A 23,259-nucleotide genomic window follows, 5' to 3' on the forward strand; every position below is an offset into this window, starting at 1 on the left:
ATGTTCAAAATATCTAAGTCCTTGGGTTATATGCCGAAACCAAGGTAATATATAGTTTTAGAATGGCCAAAATACTTCCTCTCAAAATGAAATAACATTCAGAAATTACAGACCCATTATGATTTGTTAAGGATCTCATTTTCAATCTATTCCTACAATGATCCTTTAAATGTTTTCTCATTCTGTTGAACCAAGAAACTCCTCTGCCTGTACAAACAGATGGAGGCAACAATTTTCTTCCTGCAGGATGTTTCCCTTAAATGTTATCAATACTGTAGTCACAAAGGTTTTCTTAGAATACTGAATATTAAAGCCGGAGCACTAGTGCACACCCAAATCTTTATATTTGGTTTGCTATACACCAAAATCTTGCATGCTGCTCTGCATAGAGGAAGAAATGTACGTACTATGACAGTGAATCCTCAGTACCAGTTTTGTAAATGTCAGGCACAGAGCTTTGGTAGAGCAAATGTTATATACTTATATACTCGGTTCAGGTAAAACACAATACTGTTAGGTGTCCAGCTATTCAAAACTCATTCAAGTAATACACTTGGCACCTTATGTCATCCTTAATTGACAAAATCTTGCAGTCTTGACTAGCACTTTTCTGTATTACTTTTCTGATTCACTACAAAGGCTGCTTTCTGTCGTATAGGTTCATAGGTTCATACTAGGCTATCTGCCCTAGGGCATTTATAAGCCTAGCCAGAGTGTGTTTGGCTTTTGCCACCCATTTTAAATTAATTTTGCTATGCCCTTTTTTGAGGTTAGTATACTGTGCCTCTGTCTAACAGTGACACAGAAGTGATACCCGGGGTAAACCTACGATCTCCCATCCACTCATCAAGATTCCTCTTGAAGAGAGTCAATGAGGGACTCTGCCTAACCTGGACTGGGATTTTATTCCAGAGTGAAGGGAGCCTCTGGGTTATGAATCTGTCCCTCCAGTATGTCCTATTTATTTCAGTGCTGAGGTTCAAGTCTCTCGAGTGCGTAGCTCGATAGGATTTGGAATTTCTGAGGTGCAGCATGTCCATTAATTCCGGGTTGGACATGGCTTTATACGTCAGGCACAGATCGCCTCTGAGCAGGCGGTATGCCACTGAGTAGAGCTGGAGTTTCTTTAACCGGGCAGCATATGGCATCTGTTTGAGCCCTTTGATCCTCTTGGTGAGGTACTTTTGGGGTATTTCCAGTTGCTGCAGGTGTCTGGTAAGGTACATCCCAAAAGGGGCATTGTACTCAATTATGGGCCTGATGAGGGATGAGTAAAGAGGCACGATGACCTCCCCTGATCTAGATGTGAATCCCTTCATGATTAGGTGGGCTATATAAAATGTTTTTCTAACCACTTTGGCCATGTGGTTGTCAAATGAGAGATTGCTATCAACTTGGGTCCCCAGGTCCCTAATTCTGTACTTATGGATTACCACCTATGTGGTAATTTGTGGGCACTTTGTTTTTGCCAAAGGGGATGACTGTACACTTTTTGGCATTTAGCTTGAGGCCATGGCTCTGGCACCAGTTGTCTGTTTCTATGAGGCCCTTGTGGAGGATGGTTGTGTCGGCTGGAGAGTTGATTATGGCACCCAGTTTGCAGTCATCTGCGAACTTAGTCAGCCACAGTCCTTCCGTGTTGGCCTGTACCTCCGAGAAATATATACCGAACAAGAGAGGTCCCAGGACTGAGCCTTGTGGGATGCCACTTGTAACTGGTTTGGAGTCTGGGATGGCTCCAGCAATTCTAACCATGTGGGTTCTGTCCTTGAGCCAGTTTGCAACCCATCTAGTGACATAGGGGTTTATATTTAAGCTGGTGAGCTTATCTATAATGCCCGAGTGGGGTATTGTATCGAAGGCTTTTGCGAGGTCCAGGTAGGCTGTGTGGACCACCTTCCCCTCGTCAATGGTCTTAGTGACTGTTTCAAAGAAATCAACCAATGTTAAGAGGCAGGATCTGCCCTTAACAAAGCCAAACTGGGTAGGATCCAGTGTCTGTAGGTCCCCAATATCTTTATTTATGAGGTCCATGATGATCCTTTCCATAGCTTTGCAGACTAAGCTAGTCAGGCTTATGGGGCGATAGTTTCCAGGATCCGTTGAGGCATCACCTTTGTGGAGAGGGACCACTGTTGCTGTACGCCACTCTTTGGGTACATATCCTGTAGTAAGGCTAAGATTGAACAGTAGTTTTATGTTTGGGTTTAGCTCTTCTTGGAGTTCATGCAGAACGCAGCCCAGGACACCGTCTGGTCCTATTGATGCTGTGTTTTTTGCTTTGGAGAGGGCAGCTCTTACCTGAGCATCTGAGATGTCAGGGGGGCAGCACTCTGCTGGGATAAATATTTGCCCTTTTGGTGGGGAGGGGGTGGAGAAGTTTATAACATCTTTCTCTTACAGACGGGGAAATGTTTTTTTTCCACCAAAGTATGGTTTGGAAAGTATTCCTATGCAAAACATTTAATCTACAATGAGCCCACAGGTCCCTGGGGAGCAGTAGCCTTTGTGTCTTCAGAACTATAGAATAAAATATGAGGCCACAGATCCCTTGTGGAGCAGTATCTTTTGTGTCTTCAGAAGTATAGCATACAATATGAGGCCACAGATCCCTTGCGGAGCAGTATCTTTTGTGTCTTCAAAAGTATAACATGCAATATCACTAGCACCCTTCAGGAAGTCTCAGGCTCAAACAGGATGGCTATAACAGTTTAAACTAAAATTCCTTGTCCTGTACAGCTTCATTGCTTTATAAAATGCTATTTTCTTTTGGCTTGTTTCACATGAGTAATCAGAATCACACCACACTTTTGTTTCTATCACCTAGAGTTCTTTTCTAGGAGCCCACAGTTTTTATAAAACTTTTCTTTTAAGTTCACAGGTGTTGGCATGAATGAAGAGAGGCCTAGGAAATCTCATCTGGAGTGATTATAGAAGAAGAGCCCTACAGACTCTTTCAGTTCCTGTCTCTTCTCTCAGCAGACCAACTCATTACACCAACATATCTTTCATGAACTCCATACAATTCACCTCTTTAGCCTTTTTTTAGAAGTATCTGTGAAGCATAGGTTTTTATACCTGTTTCTACCTAATATATCCACAATTTTACCCTCCAAAAGTTACATTATTGCCTCTGAGTTAGTTATTCTGTGCTTGACTACCTTCTTTGCCACTTCAAATTGACCTGGTCAAACTGGTCAAAAGCAAACTTAACTCTCCTTCCACTTCTTCAATTTTTTTATCTGACCTTTTAATCCCTGCCGACAGACACTGGGAATTTTAGTGGCAGTGACTCCATAATGGAAATAGTTACAAAACCAGAACTCAACATCACAACTCCATCCACAAAGAAACAAAACCCATCCGGCATCATTACTTGCACACTAAACCCCAATACTATAACAATCACTGCATAACCTTGTTTGGCATTATAGGTGATTGCACAGATGTACTGGCATTTGACCTTCATTCACTCTGTTAATATCGCTATCAAACCTTTTGATTTTTGTGCATTCTAACAAGTGCACTGCACCCCACCTGGATTTAAACCACCTGTAGTATAGTCTGTTAAGGTTATGGGACCTTGTAGAATCAAAATGCTTCAATTATTATTACATGGACAAGTTATTATTACATGAACCTTTGATAAGATGTTACGAGCTGCAATGGATTGAAAGCTGTTGGTCTCAGAAGAAAACATGGAAGTTACGTGTTTTTCCATAAAAAAACTCTAAAATTCTAGGCATAAAAAATAGAATTTGTACTTGTTGCATAATAAAAAAATCTAAAATCTTTTTCACACACTTGGCTATTATAATTTGTATCTTCACAAATCCCCTTCAGTTTCATAAGGGCATTTTTTGTATCTTTAACAGTTGTCCCAAATATATACCTTCTTTCAGGGATATTTTATAGTATAAATAATTGCTTGATTTGAACACGTCTGATTCTGTTTACACAATTTTCCATCCTTGAATATGACAGGATGGTCATTCCAGTGTGTGTTGACAAACAGTTAAACTGTAATATCAGTAGTTGTTTTTTCCTTTAATACTGTAAACACTTTGCCAAAAGAAGTTGTGTATCAGACTGTGTTATGTACTATATCTTTAATTAGCAGTACTGCGCTCCCAGATTTAGTATATTCAGTTAACCGGGGTAAGGGGTAGAGCTAGGGAACCCCTGTAAAAACTGTTTAAAGGTTAGCTATTGTGTGTACTTACATAGAATTTACAACACACTAGTGTGATTAAATGTTTGTTCATTGTTAGTTTGAAATTTTGAATGTTTCATTATAATCAAACTGTGATGGTCATTTTGAGTGGAAAAATCCTTGGTTCTGGCTATCCAAGCCTGGAGGCGTACCAGTGGTTGCCCTCTAGGAATAACAAGGAAGTAGAGCATGAGACAGCAGAAATGAAGGTTCAGCTGCAAAGTGATGAACATAGCAACCAGATATCACATGTCAGCTGCAAGGTGATGAACATAGCAACCAGATATCACGTGTCAGCTGCAAGGTGATGAACATAGCAACCAGATATCACATGTCAGCTGCAAGGTGATGAACATAGCAACCAGATATCACGTGTCAGCTGCAAGGTGATGAACATAGCAACCAGATATCACTTCAGCTGCAAGGTGATGAACATAGCAACCAGATATCACATGTCAGCTGCAAGGTGATGAACATAGCAACCAGATATCACGTGTCAGCTGCAAGGTGATGAACATAGCAACCAGATATCACATGTCAGCTGCAAGGTGATGAACATAGCAAACAGATATCACATGTCAGCTGCAAGGTGATGAACATAGCAAACAGATATCACATGTTAAAAAGTGCTTTGCACTGCCTATGCTGTAAGCGTCCGTGACAAAAGAAAAGATCAGCCAAGTTAAGGACGCCTTGGTCATTTACTCCCCACTATGATGAACACATTCATCATAAAACAGCCTCCTCCAGTTTTGGACATTGTGGTTTGCAGTCCTGCACAGGCATAGGTTAAAGACAAGGACATCTGAGGGAAACAAAAGCCTGGTGTTGTAAAGTTGGGGTCTTTGCTGTGTTGGGGAGGGGATCAAAGTAAAAGAACCCAAAACATAATTTGTAAAAAAATAGAAGGATATTTTTCCATTTCCTTCACCGGTAATCCTTCTCATAAAACTGGTGCAAGAGGTTTCCAGGCCCTGTATGAGTAAGTGTGCATATATTTCATTTATTTGTTAACTGAATGGCTGGACTGGTATATGGACCCCTTTCCAGTGGGAAGAAAGCCACAGTCAAAAACATTACATACAAAGTCCTTTGAGACTTTTCCCCAGTCAGATATTGTTAACAAACTATAAGATCTAAATGTGGACCCATGGATGGGTAAGATGGGACAGGAAGTTACCAAAATGTAGAACGCATGTAGTTAAATACCAGACATCAGCTTAGAGAGCAACAAATGAGAAGTGGTGTACCTGATGTTGGTGCCAGCACCCCTCCTGTTTGAGATACACTTATCAGACCAATCATTAGTCCTGACAATACCAGACATCAGCTTAGAGAGCAACAAATGAGCAGTGCTGTACCTGATGTTGGTGCCAGCACCCCTCCTGTTTGAGATACACTTATCAGACCAATCATTAGTCCTGACAATACCAGACATCAGCTTAGAGAGCAACAAATGAGCAGTGCTGTACCTGATGTTGGTGCCAGCACCCCTCCTGTTTGAGATACACTTATCACACCAATCATTAGTCCTGACAATACCAGACATCAGCTTAGAGAGCAACAAATGAGAAGTGCTGTACCTGATGTTGGTGCCAGCACCCCTCCTGTTTGAGATACACTTATCACACCAATAATTAGTCCTGACATAAAGCTAATAAATGTTGCTATAACTGTTAGTCGGGCATAATTGTAAAATTGCCCTGGAAACAGCACTCCATCAAGAGCTAAGCCTTCCAAATCAATGGCATACCAAAAAAGGGCCACAACTAAATGTTTTTAAACACCATTTATCCTCAGTAGTCAGGAAATCCTTTTATTTAGCACAAATAATAACAAAGGAGTATTGTACCCCAACAGAGTGAAGCTGTGGTGAGACCAGCATTAGTAGTAGCCAGGCAGTAGCCGTTCATGCGACTCCCCTCTTTTTATCATTCTTGACAAGTTAATTTTTTATTTTCAGTAAATACTGCTTGATTTCTTCCTTATTTCAGCATATCTGCCTAAATACTTCATCTTTAAATTTTCAGGGACTGCATATTAGTTTTCCTTCAAGTGCTTTGCAGTGCTCTGTACAGACAGACACTTTGAGTGACATTTTTCCTGTAAAAGGCTTCAATACTTAATGTATTGAGCTCATATCATATACCCCTCAACTAGACAGAAATTCCTAGAACTACACAATAGAGTCAAAAAGCTAATAAAACAGGACAAATTCCAATACTACCAGTCTGCCCTAGACTCCTCCCAGCACAGCCCCAAACAATTCTGGTCCTCCATAAACTCCATCCTCCGCCCAGGTAAAGTCAGTACCCCTCCTCCTAACATCCCTCACTCCTCAGAAAATATTGTTACCTCATTCAACACACACTTCACACAAACCATACTATCACTAGCTAAACAACACAACCCCCCTCCTCTCCAACCCACACCTTCAACTAGTAATCTCCCCACTGCCTTCTCTTTTTCTCCTGTATCTACCTCCAACATAAAAAAACTCTTAACTAAACTTAAGCCCACCAAATTAGCAGCAGACAACCTCCCAAGTGAATACCTACAAATCGCAGCTGTTGCTCTGGCCTACCCAGTATCCATCTTGATTAACCGATCTCTGTCCGAAAGTTACGTTCCCACACTGTGGAAAGTATCACATATAATCCCCCTCCACAAAGGCGGGCCCTCCACAGAACTAACCAATTACCACCCCATAGCTATTCTCTCCACTCTCCAAAATACTAGAGAGATCTATACACTCTCATGTCTCGGACTGCCTCTTTACTAACAACCTCCTTTCCAATACTCAGCATGGTTTCCGACCAAACCATAGCACCACCACTGCCTTACTCTCCTTTATTAACACTATCCTTCAGCATAAAAACAATGGCTATCTCTCCTCTGCTACTTTCCTAGGCCTATCTAAAGCATTTGACATGGTCCCACACAAACAACTTATCTCTGTCCTCAATAACCTATCCTTCTCACAATCAGTCACCAACTGGTTTCAGAGTTACCTGTCTGACCGCCAACAATCCGTCGTATGGCCGAATGACATATCTCCCCAACTACCTGTCTCCATAGGGGTTCCCCAAGGATCCATCCTTGGACCCCTACTCTTCTCTGTTTTCACCAATAATCTAGCCTCTGCCACCAAACATGGCACACTCATACAATACGCAGATGACTCAGCCATCATCTGCTCAGCCTGGTCCCTACCCAAACTGCAAAAAGTCACACAGGAAGCCTTTTCCTCTATTGAAACTTGGTTATCCGATGCCCAACTAATACTCAACCCAAACAAAACTAAACTACACATCTTCTAACCCACCAAACATACTCAAAACAACTCTCACTTTAACATCACAGCAAAAGACAACACCACTATATACCCAACTGAACACACCAAATTGCTAGAAGTGGAAATAGACAATAAACTAAAATTTGACATTCACATATCCATGACCACTATATACCCAACTGAACACACCAAATTGCTAGAAGTGGAAATAGGCAATAAACTAAAATTTGACATTCACATATCCATGACCATAAAAAAGTCCACAAAAAACTAGGAGCGTTATACAGAAATAAGCAACTTTTCACCAAAGCAGTAAAGATTTCAATAGCAAATTCCCACCTTATCTCCACCCTACTTTATGCCTCTCCAATATATACCAACCTAAGGCAATGCGATCTAAACAAGCTAGAGACCTGCTACAACAAAATCACCAAATTCGCCACAGGGGCATCCTACCATAGCCACCACTGTCTCTCACTTGCTGAACTGGGCTGGCTTGAACTCCCTCACCTCCTTCAATGGTATCAACTCTCACTAGCCCTCAAACTAGTAAACCATCCATTAAATGTCCCATCCCTCCAGAATCTACTCCAACCCTATCGCATCACTAGACCACTAAGATCCAGCAACAAAAATCACTTGCAGATCACTAAAGCCAATAACTCTGCTGGTGAAGCACTATTCTCTTGCACCATAGCCAAATTATGGAACTCCCTCCCACCCACAATTACCTCCACACCATCATGCACCCACTTCAAAACTTTACTGAAGGTGCACCTAAAAACATGCTGGCTATGCCCTTGCAACTCCCACTCTAATATCACCCACCCCATCTAACCACTACCTTTCTTTCCACTTCACTAACTACCATGATTATAGCAAGCTCAGATGCTCATAAGCCTAGTACTTATTATATAGCAGGAACTTCTTATTGTAAGATTTGTTAATGTTGTTATGTACTTCACAGATAAAGATTCTAGTTGTCTACTGACATACTATATTCTTCGTCTGTAAATATGTCGTAAGTTATTGCTTTGTAAATTGTTAATTGCTATGTAATCCAATGTAACTACTGTCTGTTTATTTTAACTGTGGAGCTTTTCTCCCCGGGCCTCCACTGAAAATGGACCTACGTCCAGTCGGACACTCCCAGTCAACAAATATGAATAAATAAATAAATAAATATCCAGGCATGTCTAAAGGTCAGTTCTCTGTGCTTTCTCCTGTCAACCTGGTGAACTTGGGCATCCTGAGGCAATGTAGCAACTGCCTCATGTACACGGACAACCCTCTCCTCTTACCTCCCAACACTATGACTTGTGAGAGATGCACATATATAGCCAGATTGGAAGCCAAGCACTCTCCAGCCAAGACTGGATTAGCCAGTCAAGAGGAGAAGTTTAACACCTGTACCACACCACATTCAACACACAGCCGTCCAGAACATACACCACCACAACCCTCATCTGTCCAAACAACAGAAACCTCCAAGGCAGAAATGCAAACAACCACCACATCCCAGCACAAACCGTGAGACACATAGCTCACATAAAAAGTGTGCCACTCAACCAAAGCACATAAGGCAAAACAACTTACCCAATACAGTAGTCATAGGTGACTCAATAGTAAGGCACACTGATGTCCCACTCACTAGGCTGAATAAGGAGAAAGCTACAGTCAGCTGCCTGTTGGGTGCCAGGATCCACCACATAATGCATGCACTTAGGTCACTCCACAACAGGTACAAATATGACTCTGTCATTGTCCATATTTTTGTGAATGACCTGAGATGTACCTCCCTGGACTACATGATGAGAGACATAGAGGAGCTCTCAAATCTTGTAGCCCAGGCAGGTATGACCCTAGCTCTGAGTAACATCCTACCGTCACCCAGAATGATACCACAGTACAAGCAGAAAATGATTGACTTCAACAATTGGCTAAGTTTCTGGTGTCATTCTAAGGGGGATCCAGTATCTGTCTACCTGGGATGACATGATCGACAGACCTCGATGCTTTGCCAGAGATGGTCTGTACCTGTCACCCCAGGGATTCTGGATACTGGCCAAGGCTCTTGCCACCCCATAGAGCCTTTTTAGGCAATGTCCTGAAGACAAAATTGCCACCATAACAGCTACAAGCAGAGGAAAAGTGAAGGTTATGCTACTCACTGCTAGAAGTCTAAATCTCAAAATGCACTCGCTCGAAGCACTCCTTAAAATGGAGAACATCGACATCTGTGCAGTGACCGAGACCTGGTTTAAGGCTCTGGAGAGCACCCCAGCACTACCAGGCTATGATTCATACCACACATTTTGGCCCCTAAATCTGGACCGAAGCACTAAAGGCGGTGGTGTCTCCATATTCATAAAGGATATGCACACCTCCAGACTAGTAGCACAACATAACACATCAGAGATACTTCAGGTACAACTAACACTGGGTAAAACTGCAGTCCAGGTTGTAGCCTGCTATAGACCCCCCCCCCCACCATGTCCCAAGACTCCCACTCCATATTCCTAAACACACTGAAAATATTAGGGTACAACCCAATACCCTTATACTGGGAGACTTTAACTACCCCTCCATTAACTGGGAAAATTACTCATGTACCAACACACTTGCTCAAGGTTTTCTGGAATTCATTATTTCCAATGCCCTGGACCAACTCATTCTTACCCCCACCAAGGTAGAAACATCCTTGACCTAGTCATTACTAACATGAGCACCCATTGCTCTACACCAGTAATCAACTCCTCCCTGGTCAGATCTGACCACAAGCTAATCACCATGGATATCCACATTCCACTCTCACCCCACCCCCCAAAGGAAACCACTGTAAAAAACTTCTCCAAAGCCAATTTGAGGCTTATAAAAACAGAAGTGGCTAACTTCACGACACCCATGCAAATGGAAAATAGGTGCATGACTGCTGAATCATACACCAATGCACTGTATGAGCCCATATACAAGTGCATGGAACAGGCCATACCAAACAGAACCAAAATGCTTTCCCCCAAAAAAGGAAGCCAATCTGGTGGTCCCTCACCATAAACAAACTCTACAACAGAAGGAAAAAACTGTTGCCGAAAAGGGTGAAGTCCCAAGACTGGAAAAACTCCCTTGTTAGCCTCAGCAAGAAACTGAGATCCATCATCAAATCCTCTAAAGCTAGCTACGAAAACAAAATTGCTGCAGATTCTAAAGACAACCACAAGGCATTCTATAGTTATGTCAAGAATCTACATGGCAATGCTCAGATCTGCTCTGAGTTACAGCACGATGGCAATATATATACAGAACCAACTGATATTGCCAACATATTGTCCGACAGGTTCAGTGCAAACTTTACCCCCCTTTCACCCCCTAAAGGGCCTATCACAATACCTGAGGAATGCCAAGTCCCTATTATCATGGCTATGCAGGGAACAACCGCATTGTCCAAAGCCAAGAATGATAATATCCCTGGCTGTGTTCTACATGAATTACAAAGTGAACTGGCACCACACCTGAGTACCCTGTTCAGTCACAGCCTCATTTCAGGCTTTGTTCCTACCGAATGGCTCACTGCTACAGTCATCCCACTCCACAAAGGAGGAGCGACTACAGACCCTGGGAACTACCATCCCATTAGCCTGATGAGTCTGATATGTAAGGCTATGGAGCGAATCATCACGGACCTTATAAATAAGGACATAGGGAATCTCCAAACTCTGGACCCCAAGCAGATTGGGTTTATGAAATGTAGATCATGCCTGCTCAACCTGATAGACTTCTTCGTGTCTGTCACTAGAGCTGTGGATGAGGGGAAGGTAGTTCACACAGCCTACCTAGATCTTGCCAAAGCCTTCAACACAATCCCTCACTCAGGAATCATAGATAGATTAACTAAACTAGCCATAAACCCCTATGTCATAAAATGGGTTGCCAACTGGCTCACTGATAGAACCTACACTGTGAAAATAGCAAACTCCAAATCTGACTACTGACCAGTTACAAGTGGTGTCCCACAGGGATCAGTCCTAGGTCCTCTCCTGTTTGGCATCTACTTCTCTGAAGTTCAAGCCAACACAAAGGGACTCTGGCTGACCAAGTTTGCAGATGATTGTAAACTGGGTGCCATTACTGATTCGTCAACTGATGTAGACATACTACAAAAAGGCCTCACTGACACCAATGACTGGTGTCAGAACCATGGCCTGAAGCTCAATGCCAAAAAGTGCATTGTCATTTCCTTTGGGAAAAATTTGGTGTCCATGAACTACCACATAGGCGGCAGTCCACTAAACACCAAAGGTGTGATAAGACACCTGAGGACACAGGTTGACAGCAACCTCTCCTTTTATAACCACATTGCCACTGTAGTCAGACAGTCCTTCTATGTGGCACATCTCATTACAAAAGGTTTCTCATCCAGGAATAAAGAGGTCATAATCCCTCTCTACTCGTTCCTCATTAGACCTATTATAGAATACAACACCCCATTTGGTATGTATCTCACTAGACAACTACAACAACTGGAAAGGTCATAAAAATACCTCACTAACAAAAAAGTTGTTTTGTAATTTATTCATCTGCTTTTACTGTATTTGTGTTTCCTCCTACTTTATTTTGCTTTTGCCTCTTCTTAAAAGTACTCAGTTTTATTTATTCTGCTGCATTTATTACTGCTTGGTAGTAGCATGATTAAATTGTAACTGTTACTCTAAGTCTTTTGGTTTAAGCACTTGGGCTTCATACTGACTGTTTTACATTAAGAAGGTTTGTGGTCTGCACTATTGTGGCAAGACAGGTAGCTTACATCCTTTTAAGCTGGGAATTGCTGATTGAAGGCCCAGTGTCTGCTATTCTAAAAGTGTATTAGTTCTGACTTAAGCACTTGGGCTTCAGGCCAGTTATTCTACATTAAGGTTTGTGGTCAGCACTCTTGTGGAGGAGAGGCTGGATTCTGCCCTTCTGAGCTGGGAATTTCTGGTCACAGGCTTATTCTTCTTCTTCTTCTTTCAGCTTTTCCCGGTTAGGGGTTGCCACAGCAGATCACCTGTCGGCTCATGATCGGCAGTGGAGTTTTACGTTGTCGAGGTGCCCAACCTTACACAGAAGGCACATACATGCACACACTCACACCTAGGGCCAGTTTAGAGTGTCCAATCCACCTACAGCATGTCTTTGAGATGTGGGAGAAAACCGGAGAACCTGGAGGAAACCCACGTGACCACAGGTAGGACATGCAGACTGCATACAGAAGGCACCCCAGCCGATGATCGAACCGGAGAGCCTCTCGTTGTGAGGTGGCAATGCTAGCCGCTGCACCACCGCGGCTTATTGTGCCTGCTTATCTGAACTATTACTTTCTGAAATTGGTGCGCCTTGTTGCTGTAGCATAGACCAGATTCAGGCCTGTTGAATCTGGCTTTGTTTGTATAACTTGAGCACTGATCCAGGCCATCTTTTTTTGGAGAAGGTTCCCCTGCACCCTAGTGGCAGGAGTATGCAGTTTGAACTTGTCTGATTGAAGACTGCTGGAACAGGGCTCAGTTTTGACCTTTTTTTCTGGTTAATTGTGTAACTTGTTTAAATCAGTCTGTTTGTTTTCTATTGTTTTATATATATAAAAAATTGCACTTTATTCATCTGCTTTTAATGTATTTGTGTTTCTTCCTACTTTATTACTAGAGGCATTGACTACAACTCTGATCTGAGATATGTAACAATAAGCATCCTTTTCTGTGCATTTAAAGTGTTTTTGATTGTATCTGCTTTATTTCTGAAAAAAAAAATTTGTTCCCCACGTTTCTAAGCTAGTATAGTCCAGTTTTCAAGTTAGTGCTGAATTCAGGGCTGTGTTACAAATCTCTGTGTTTGCCCATACCTTACTTGGATAGAAGGAAGTTTCTCTGTTCACCTGTGAGAGAGGGGAGCATTGAGCAGCCTATCTGTCCCTGGAGGAGTGGTTTCAGCCCAGAAATTAGTAGTTTATTGGCCATTTCAGGCTAATTTCTGTTTCATTTCTCTGCTATAAAAAATGCATTGCCTGGTTTTGCATGCCAGGCAGCGCTGGCTAGCTAGGGTATAACTATTCCCGGCTCCACAAAGTCTCATCTTCAATTTTTCCCATGGAACTAGACAAACTTTCATCGTAAGCGCTCAAGCCATTCATTTCTCAGCCCGGCACTTGCTCAAAACTCATAGCAAGCACTTATAAACCCTAACACTAGACCCCCCCCTCTATACTGTACAGAAGGACAAGGCTCTTTATTCGACCTTACCAGCCATTCAATAAAACAGTTCACTGTACCAATCCAGGCATGTCCAAAGGGCAGTTTCAGGTGTACTCTCCAGTCAAACTGGTGAATCTGGGCATTTTGAGGCAATGTTACAACTGCCTCATGTACACAGACAACCCTCTCCTCCTACCACCAAACACTAATACATGCGAGAGATGCAACTATACAGCCAAACTGGAAGCTAAGCTCTCTCAACTCAAGACTGGATCAGACAGTCAAGAGGAGAAGGGAAATACTTGCATCACACCACCAGTCTCACATAGACCCATTAAACCAGCACTGACAAAAAACACACATAAATACACGAAAGCATACTAGGAGGCTCTAAATAAAAGTCTGCAAAAGCAGCAGAGACCTCCAAAGCAGACATCCAAGCAACCTCTATCCCCAAACACAAACCATGAAACACATACTTTGCAAAACCAGTGTGCAATGCAATTACAGCCCTTAAGACAAAATAACATAACAAGCATACTAGTAGTAGGTGACTCCATAGTCAGGCACACTGACTTCCCACTCACTATGCTGAATAAGGAGAAGGTTACTGTTTTCTGCCTGTCAGGTGCCAGGATCTGCCACATAACACAAGCACTCAGGTCACTCCAGTACAAGTACAAATACGACTCTGTCATTGTCCATGTTGGTGTGAATGACCTGAGCCGTACCTCCCTGGGCTACATGAAAAGAGACATGAAAAAGCTCTCTGATCACGTAGCCCAGGCCACTATGACCCTGACTATGAGTAGCATCCTGCCCTCACCAAGAATTATACCATGGTATAAAGAAAAAATTATCAATTTCAACAATTGGCTAAGTTTCTAGTGTCATTCAAAGGGGATCCAGTGTCTGTCAGCCTGGGATGACATGCTCAACAAGCGATGCTGCTTCGCTAGAGATGGCATCTGTCACCCTTAGGCTTTCGAATACTGGCCAAGGCTCTTGGCACCCCCATAGTGCCTTTTTTAGGCAAGGCTCAAAAGACAAACCCACCACCATAAATAGCACAAATAACAAAAAACTAAGGGTAATGCTACTCAATGCCAGAAGTCTAAACCTGAAAATGCACGCACTCGAGACACTCCTCAGTAGGGAGAAACTTGATATATGTGCCGTAACAGAAACCTGGTTTAAGGCTCCAGAGAGCACCCCAGCACTACCAGGCTACAACTTATACCATACATTTCGGCCACAGAACCCAGACCAAAATACAAAAGTGGGGGTGTATCCATATTCATAAAGGATACCCACACCTCCAGGTTAGTGGCACAGCAAGATGCTCCAGAGATCATTCATGTGCAACTAACAACAGGCAAAGCTGCAATTCAAATTGTGGCTTGCTACAGATCACCCACCATGTCCCAGGACCCCCATTCCGCATTTCTGGAAACACTGGGAAACATAAATGTCCTACCAAACACCCTGATATTGGGTGATTTCAATTACCCAAACATTAACTGGGAGAACTACTCAAATACTAACTCCCTTGCCCAACATTTTCTAGAATTTATAAACTCAAATGCCCTGGATCAACTGGTCAACACTCCCACCAGAGGTGACAACATATTGGACATGGTTATCACCAACATGGACAACAGGTGTTCCACACTGGAGGTCAACCCTCACTGGTTAGATCTGACCATAAACCAATCACTTTGGATATCCACATTCCACCCCCACCCCTGGACAAAGAAACCACAGTGAAAAACTTTTCAAAAGCAAACTCCACATTACTTAAGACTGAGGAAGAATGTTTCAAAGCCCCCATGCTAAAGGTTAATGCTGTCCAAGCTGCAAAATCCTTTACTAATGCATTCTACAGGCACCTACAAGAATGCATGGATCGTGCTATCCCAAGCAAACCCAAGACTCACTCCTCCAAGAAAAGGAAACCAGTCTGGTGGACCCCTGCCATAAACAAACTATACAATAGAAGGAGGAAACTAGTACAGAAAAGAGTAAAATCCCTGGAAAGGAAGACATCCCTGATCAATATCAGCAAGAAACTACGATCCCTCATAAAATCATCCAAGGAATGCTTCGAAAGAAAAATTGCCAAGGACTCCAAAGATAACCACAAGGTATTCTTTAGCTCTGTCAAGAATCTAAAGTGTCAATGCTCAGATCTGCTCGGAGTTAGTACAGAATGGCACAAAATACACTGAACCGACCGATATTGCCAACATCCTGGCAGACAAGTTCAGTACAAACTTCACCCCTCTCTTGCCCCCAAAGGACCCATAACCATACCATAAGAATGTAGAGCCCCTGAAATTACAGACAATCAGGTTAAAACAGCCCTCTCCAAAGCCAAAAACACAGCATCAGTGGGACCAGACGGTGTCCCAGGCTGCGTCCTACTCAAGCTCAAAGATGAACTAACCCCTCACTTAAACACACTGTTCAAACTCAGCCTCTGCACAGGCTACATACCTATAGAGTGGCGCACAGCAACAGTTATTCCACTTCACAAAGGTGGAGCCACAACAGTCCCCGGCAACTATTGCCCTATAAGCCTGACTAGCTTGGTCTGCAAGGCTATGGAGCGCATCATCATGGAATTCATTAACAGAGACATTGGGAACCTCCAAACACTGGACCATACCCAGTTCGGCTTTGTTAAAGGCAGATCATGCCTCCTAAACCTGGTGGACTTCTTTGAGACAATTACCAAGGCTATAGACGAGGGAAATGTGGTACACACTGCCTACCTAGAACTTGCAAAGGCCTTCACCACCATTCCCATTCTGGTATTATAGACAATCTCACCAGCCTCAACATAAACCCCTACATCATAAAATGGGTTGCCAACTGGCTCACAGACAGAACCCACATGGTGAAAGTTGCGGGAGCTAGGTCCGACTCTAAATGGGTTACAAGTGGCATTCCCCAGGGCTCAGTCCTAGGACTCCTCCTGTTTGGCATATACTTGCTAGAGGTGCAGGCAACCACAGGAGGACTATGGCTGACCAAGTTCACAGACAACTGCAAACTAGGGGCTATAATTGACTCTCCGTCTGACACAGGCATTCTCCAAAAGGGTCTCACTGAGACGGATACCTGGTGTCAAAATCATGGCCTCAAGCTAAATGCCAAAAAGTGCATAGTCATCCCCTTTGGAAAAGACAAAGTACCCACAAACTACCACATAGGTGGTAGTCCCCTAAATACAGAAGACGTAATAAGGGATCTGGGGACCCAAGTAGATAGTAATCTCACCTTTGATAATCACATTGCCAAAGTGGTTAGAAAATCCTTCTATGTGGCCCAACTAATCACAAAAGGGTTCACATCCAGATCAAAAGAGGTCATTGTGCCCCTCTACTCATCACTCATCAGACTCATCATAGAGTGCAACACCCCATTTGGGATGTACCTTACAAGACACCTGCAACAGCTGGAAAGACCACAGAAGTACCTCACCAAGAGGATCACTGGCCTCAAACAGATGCCCTATGCAGCTTGACTTAAGAAACTCCAGCTGTACTCGGTTGCATACCGCCTACTCAGAGGTGATCTCTGCCTGACATACAAGGCCATGTCCAACCCAGAATTGATGGACATGCTCCAGCTAAAGAAAAACATATCCCCTCAAGCCACATGCTCTAGGGATCTAAACCTCACCACAACAATAAATAAGATGTGCTGGAGGGATAGATTCCTGTCCCAGAGACTTCCTATGCTTTGGAACAAGATTCCAATCTACATTAGGCAGAGCTCCTCACTAACACTCTTCAAGAGAAACCTTGATGAGTGGATGGGAAACAGAAACTTTACCCTGGGGATCACGTCAGTGGCTCTGCTGGACAGAGGCACAGAAAACTAATCTAAGGGGGTGGTGAAAGCCAACATTTTCTGGCTAGGCTTATAAATGCCTTTGAGCAGATAGCCTAATACCTACCTATGAACCTATACATTATATCAAGATGAAGGCACCCTTTGCTGGGTTGGGTATAGATGGATACATGATATCAAGTTGAAGGCACCCTTGCTGGGTTGGGTATCGATGGATACATGATATCAAGGTGAAGGCACCCTTCATTGGGTTTGGTGTAGATAGATACATGATATCAAGGTGAATGTACCCTTTGCTGGGTTGGGTATAGATGGAAACATGATATTAAGGTGAAGGTACCCTTCGCTGGATTGGGTATAAATTGAATACATGATATCAAGGTGAAGGCACCCTTTGCTGGGTTGGGTATAGATGGAAATATGATATTAAGGTGAAGGTACCCTTCGCTGGATAGGGTATAAATTGGATACATGATATCAAGGTGAAGGCACCCTTCCCTGGGTTGGATGTAGATGGATACATGATAACAAGGTGAAGGCACCTTTTGCTGAGTTGGGTATAGATGGATACACAATATCAAGCTGAAGGCACCCTTGCTGGGTTGGGTATAGATGGCTACATGATATCAAGGTGAAGATACCCTTGCTGGGTTAGGTATCAATGGATACATTATATCAAAGTGAAGGCACCCTTGCTGGGTTGGGTATGGAGGGATACATGATATCAAGGTGAAGGCACCCTTCGCTGGGTTTGGTGTAGATGGATACATGATCTCAAGGTGAAGGCACCCTTCACTGGGTTGGGTATAGATGGCAACATGATATCAAGGTGAAGGTACACTTCGCTGGGTTGGGTTTAGAGTGATGCATAATATCAAGGTGAAGGCACCCTTCACTGGATTGGGTGTAGATGGATACATGACATCAAGGTGAAGGCACCCTTCGCTGGGTTGGGTATAGATGGCTACATGATATCAAGGTGAAGGCACCCTTGCTGGGTTGGGTATAAATTGGATACATGATATCAAGGTGAAGGCACCTTTGCTGGGCTGGGTATAGATGGATACATGATATCAAGGTGAAGGCACCCTTTGCTGGGTTGGGTATAGATGGAAATATGATATCAAGGTGAAGGTACCCTTCGCTGGATAGGGTATAAATTGGATACATGATATCAAGGTGAAGGCACCCTTCCCTGGGTTGGATGTAGATGGATGCATGATATCAAGGTGAAGGCACCTTTTGCTGAGTTGGGTATAGATGGATACACAATATCAAGCTGAAGGCACCCTTGCTGGGTTGGGTATAGATGGCTACATGATATCAAGGTGAAGATACCCTTGCCGGGTTAGGTATCAATGGATACATTATATCAAAGTGAAGGCACCCTTGCTGGGTTGGGTATGGAGGGATACATGATATCAAGGTGAAGGCACCCTTCGCTGGGTTTGGTGTAGATGGATACATGATCTCAAGGTGAAGGCACCCTTCACTGGGTTGGGTATAGATGGCTACATGATATCAAGGTGAAGGTACACTTCGCTGGGTTGGGTATAGAGTGATGCATAATATCAAGGTGAAGGCACCCTTCACTGGATTGGGTGTAGATGGATACATGACATCAAGGTGAAGGCACCCTTCACTGGGTTGGGTATAGATGGCTACATGATATCAAGGTGAAGGCACCCTTGCTGGGTTGGGTATAAATTGGATACATGATATCAAGGTGAAGGCACCTTTGCTGGGCTGGGTATAGATGGATACATGATATCAAGGTGAAGGCACCCTTTGCTGGGTTGGGTATAGATGGATACATGATATCAAGGTGAAGGCACCCTTTGCTGGATTCGGTGTAGATGGATACATGACATCAAGGTGAAGGCACCCTTCACTGGGTTGGGTATAGAGTGATACATAATATCAAGGTGAAGGCACCCTTCACTGGATTGGGTGTAGATGGATACATGATATCAAGGTGAAGGCATCCTTGCTGGGTTGGTTATAGATGGATACATGATATCAAGGTGAAGGCACCCTTTGTTGGGTTGGGTATGGATGGATATATAATATCAAGGTGAAGGCACCCTTCGCTGGATTGGGTGGAGATGGATACATGATATCAAGGTGAAGGCACCCTTGCTGGGTTGGGTATAGATGGATACATGACATAAAGGAGAAGGCACCCTATGCTGGGTTGGGTGCAGATGGCCCAGTGACACTATGTGTTCAGTTAAGGAGCAGCAATGCTCCAGCTACTTCATATTTGGTGTAGACCAATGTAGACCACTTTCAGCTGCAATCTACAGGAGAATCATAGCCCTTTTCTATGTCTTGCATTACATCCACAAAACATTTTAATGCTGATGTTTGGGGGACAGAGCTGTGTAAACATTGCAAATAGAAAGCTTGATATGTCTTACATTTATATGATAAGCTAATATCTATCTGGGTGTGTCATTCATAGAACTAGTTTTTGTTACTAGGCTTGTATTTAATGTATTGTCTGCCTCTGCCTCCAGATGCCCACTTGCCTAAGTGCCTCCCATGTATGTATGTATGTATGTATGTATTTATTTATTTACTTACTTGACATTTGGTTACTGGGAAAGTCCAAATAGGTAAGAAACCCATTTTCAGTGGAGGCACAGGGAGAAAAGCTCCAATACAAAGAGAAAAAGAAAAAAAAAACTTTTACATAATAAACAACAGAAAGCAAAACGAATATACAGATGAAGCCCAGAAAACACATGTATTGAATGGGTAGAGTGCATTCATGAGATAAAAGCACTACAGTTAAGACATTTTATGTAGTAACAATGAGGACATTTTATGTAATAACAATGAGGGCATTTTATGTAGTAACAATGAGGATATTTTATGTAGTAACAATGAGGGCATTTTATGTAGTAACAAGGAAGATATTTTATGTAGTAACAATGAGGACATTTTATGTAGTAACAATGACCGAATTTTATGTAGTAACAATGAGGATATTTTATTTAATAACAATGAGAACATTTTATGTAGTAACAATTAGGACATTTTATGCAGTAACAAGGAGGACATTTTATGTAATAAAAATGTGACATTTTATGTAGTAATAAATAAGAATATTTTATGAAGTAACAATTAGGACATTTTATGTAGTAACAATGAGGGCATTTATGTAGTAACAATGAAGGCATTTATGTAGTAACAATGAAGATATTTGATGTAGTAACAATTAAGACATTTTATGTAATAATGACATTTTATGCAGTAATAATGAGGATGTTTTATGTAATAACAATTAGGACATTTTATGTAGTAACAATGAGGACATTTTATGTAGTAACAATGAGGGCATTATATGTAGTAACAATGAGGGCATTATATGTAGTAACAATGAGGACATTTTATGTAGTAATGAGGATATTTTATGTAGTAGCAATGAGGACATTTTATGTAGTAACAAAGAGGGCATTTTATGTAGTAACAATGAGGACATTTTATGTAATAACAATGAGGACATTTTATGTAGTAACAATTAGGACATTTTATGTAGTAATAATGAGGATATTTTATGAAGTAACAATTAGGACATTTTATGTAATAACAATGAGGGCATTTTATGTAGTAACAATGAGGATATTTTCTGTAGTAACAATTAAGACATTTTATGTAATAATGAGGGCATTTTATGCAGTAATAATGAGGACATTTTATGTGATAACAATGAGGACATTTTATGTAGTAATAATAAGGATATTTTATGAAGTAACAATTAGGACATTTTATGTAGTAACAATGGGGGCATTTTATGTAGTAACAATGAGGATATTTTCTGTAGTAACAATTAAGACATTTTATGTAATAATGAGGACATTTTATGCAGTAATAATGAGGGCATTTAATGTAGGAACAATGAGGATATTTTATTTAGTAACAATTAGGACATTTTATGTAATAATGAGGACATTTTATGTAGTAATAATGACGACATTTTATGTAATAACAATGAGGACATTTTATGTAGTAATAATGAGGATATTTTATGAAGTAACAATGATGACATTTTATGTAGTAACAATGAGGGCATTTTATGTAGTAACAATTAGGACATTTTATGTAGTAACAATTAAGACATTTTATGTAATAATGAGGACATTTTATGTAGTAATAATGAGGATATTTTATGAAGTAACAGGGCATTTTATGTAGTAATAATGAGGACATTTTATGTAGTAAGAATTAGGACATTTTATGTAATAACAATGAGGACATTTTATGTAGTAACAATGAGGATATTGTATGTAGTATAATAACAACACTAAAGCAAAGTAAGCACAAAAGTGCAGAAATAAAGCAAGAAAGAATACAGACTCTGAATTGTATTTGCTCTTTTCCATTTTCCAGATAAGAAGACTGTAACAGAGATGGCACCAAATTTGTGCAGCCACGACTTGTCCAAGGTCACAGATTGCATGGAGCATGCCCTGACAGCTGTTTACCCCAGGAAGCGTTATTCTGCAGGTTGGGATGCAAAACTCTTTTGGATCCCTATTTCGTACTTTCCATCTGCCTTCTCAGACTTTTGGTTCACTTTGCATACACCAAAACCACAGCCAAGCATTTAATGTGAACTGAGAAATGTATATTCAGCCATCATTTTTGTATTTGACTTTATTTTAAAAGCTACATGACAGCTAAATATAGATGTAAATCACTTAGATGAATCATTGTGTTTTTCTAAAGGTGTATTGGGTTACAGAAATGTAATGCCTCTATTTAAAACTTTTAAACTGATAACAATAATAGAGTTATTTTGTCTATGTAATAGCTGAGCTAAAACCTGAAACCTAGATGGCCCACGTTCAAAATCAAGCCTAATATTGGGTGGAAATTATTTTCTCAGAATATACCCTCCTGACTTAGAAAAGGAACTCTGCCATGTGTAGCATTAGTGTTTCATCTCACAAAGTACATATAGCTTGTGTTAAATTGTGTATGTGTGTGTGTGTGTGTGTGTGTGTGTGTGTGTGTGTGTGTGTGTAAAGGACTGACAATTTACAGATCACAACTTACACAAGTAACATTTTCACTAAGTTCATAGCACAGTATAATAAATATAATCTGGTTCCTCAAAACAAAAACACACACACACACACATACACACACACACACGTGCGTACACACACACACACACACACACACACACACACACACACACACACACACACACACACACATGCGCACTTACACCTGACATAATGGCAGACAGTAATATAGTCCTGTCACCCAAAAGAGTCAGGTATAACTTGTAGCCCAGGTAATGTATGAGCCAGTTGGGGAAGTGGGGAATGAATTCAACTCTTCCATTATGTGAGGGGGTTTCATTGAGAGGATGGTCTTAGGTTTCTTTTCCATTAATGTCTCCCTTATGGAGAGTGGAGTTTCACTCATGATCTGTACAGTCACAAGAATGAAGGGATGCCAGAGAGGGTACATCACCCATAAAAGTGAGTGACATTATCTATGCTGAGGGATGCCAGAGAGGGTACATCACCCATAAAAGTGAGTGACATCACCCCTAGAAGTGAGTGACATCACCTATGCTGAGAGATGGCAGAGAGGCTACATCACCAATAGAAGTCAGTGACATCACCCCTAGAAGTGAGTGACATCATCTATGC

At 41.8% G+C, this 23,259-nt stretch overlaps 1 protein-coding gene across 1 annotated transcript in view; it reads left to right on the top strand.

Moving 5' to 3' along the window:
* Positions 1–22,296, top strand: part of LOC122799692 (retinol dehydrogenase 7-like) — a 414,514-nt gene extending 392,218 nt beyond the window's left edge. The window contains exon 5 of the mRNA XM_044068927.1: positions 21,983–22,296. Within this exon, the coding sequence (XP_043924862.1) occupies positions 21,983–22,203 (221 nt within the window). The 3' untranslated portion in view covers positions 22,204–22,296. The remainder of the gene's footprint in view (positions 1–21,982) is intronic.
* Positions 22,297–23,259: the final 963 nt, after the last annotated feature.

Source organism: Protopterus annectens, chromosome 4.part0 (assembly GCF_019279795.1).
Source record: "Protopterus annectens isolate FY-2018-M chromosome 4.part0, PAN1.0, whole genome shotgun sequence".
NCBI classification, from domain to species: domain Eukaryota; kingdom Metazoa; phylum Chordata; order Ceratodontiformes; family Protopteridae; genus Protopterus; species Protopterus annectens.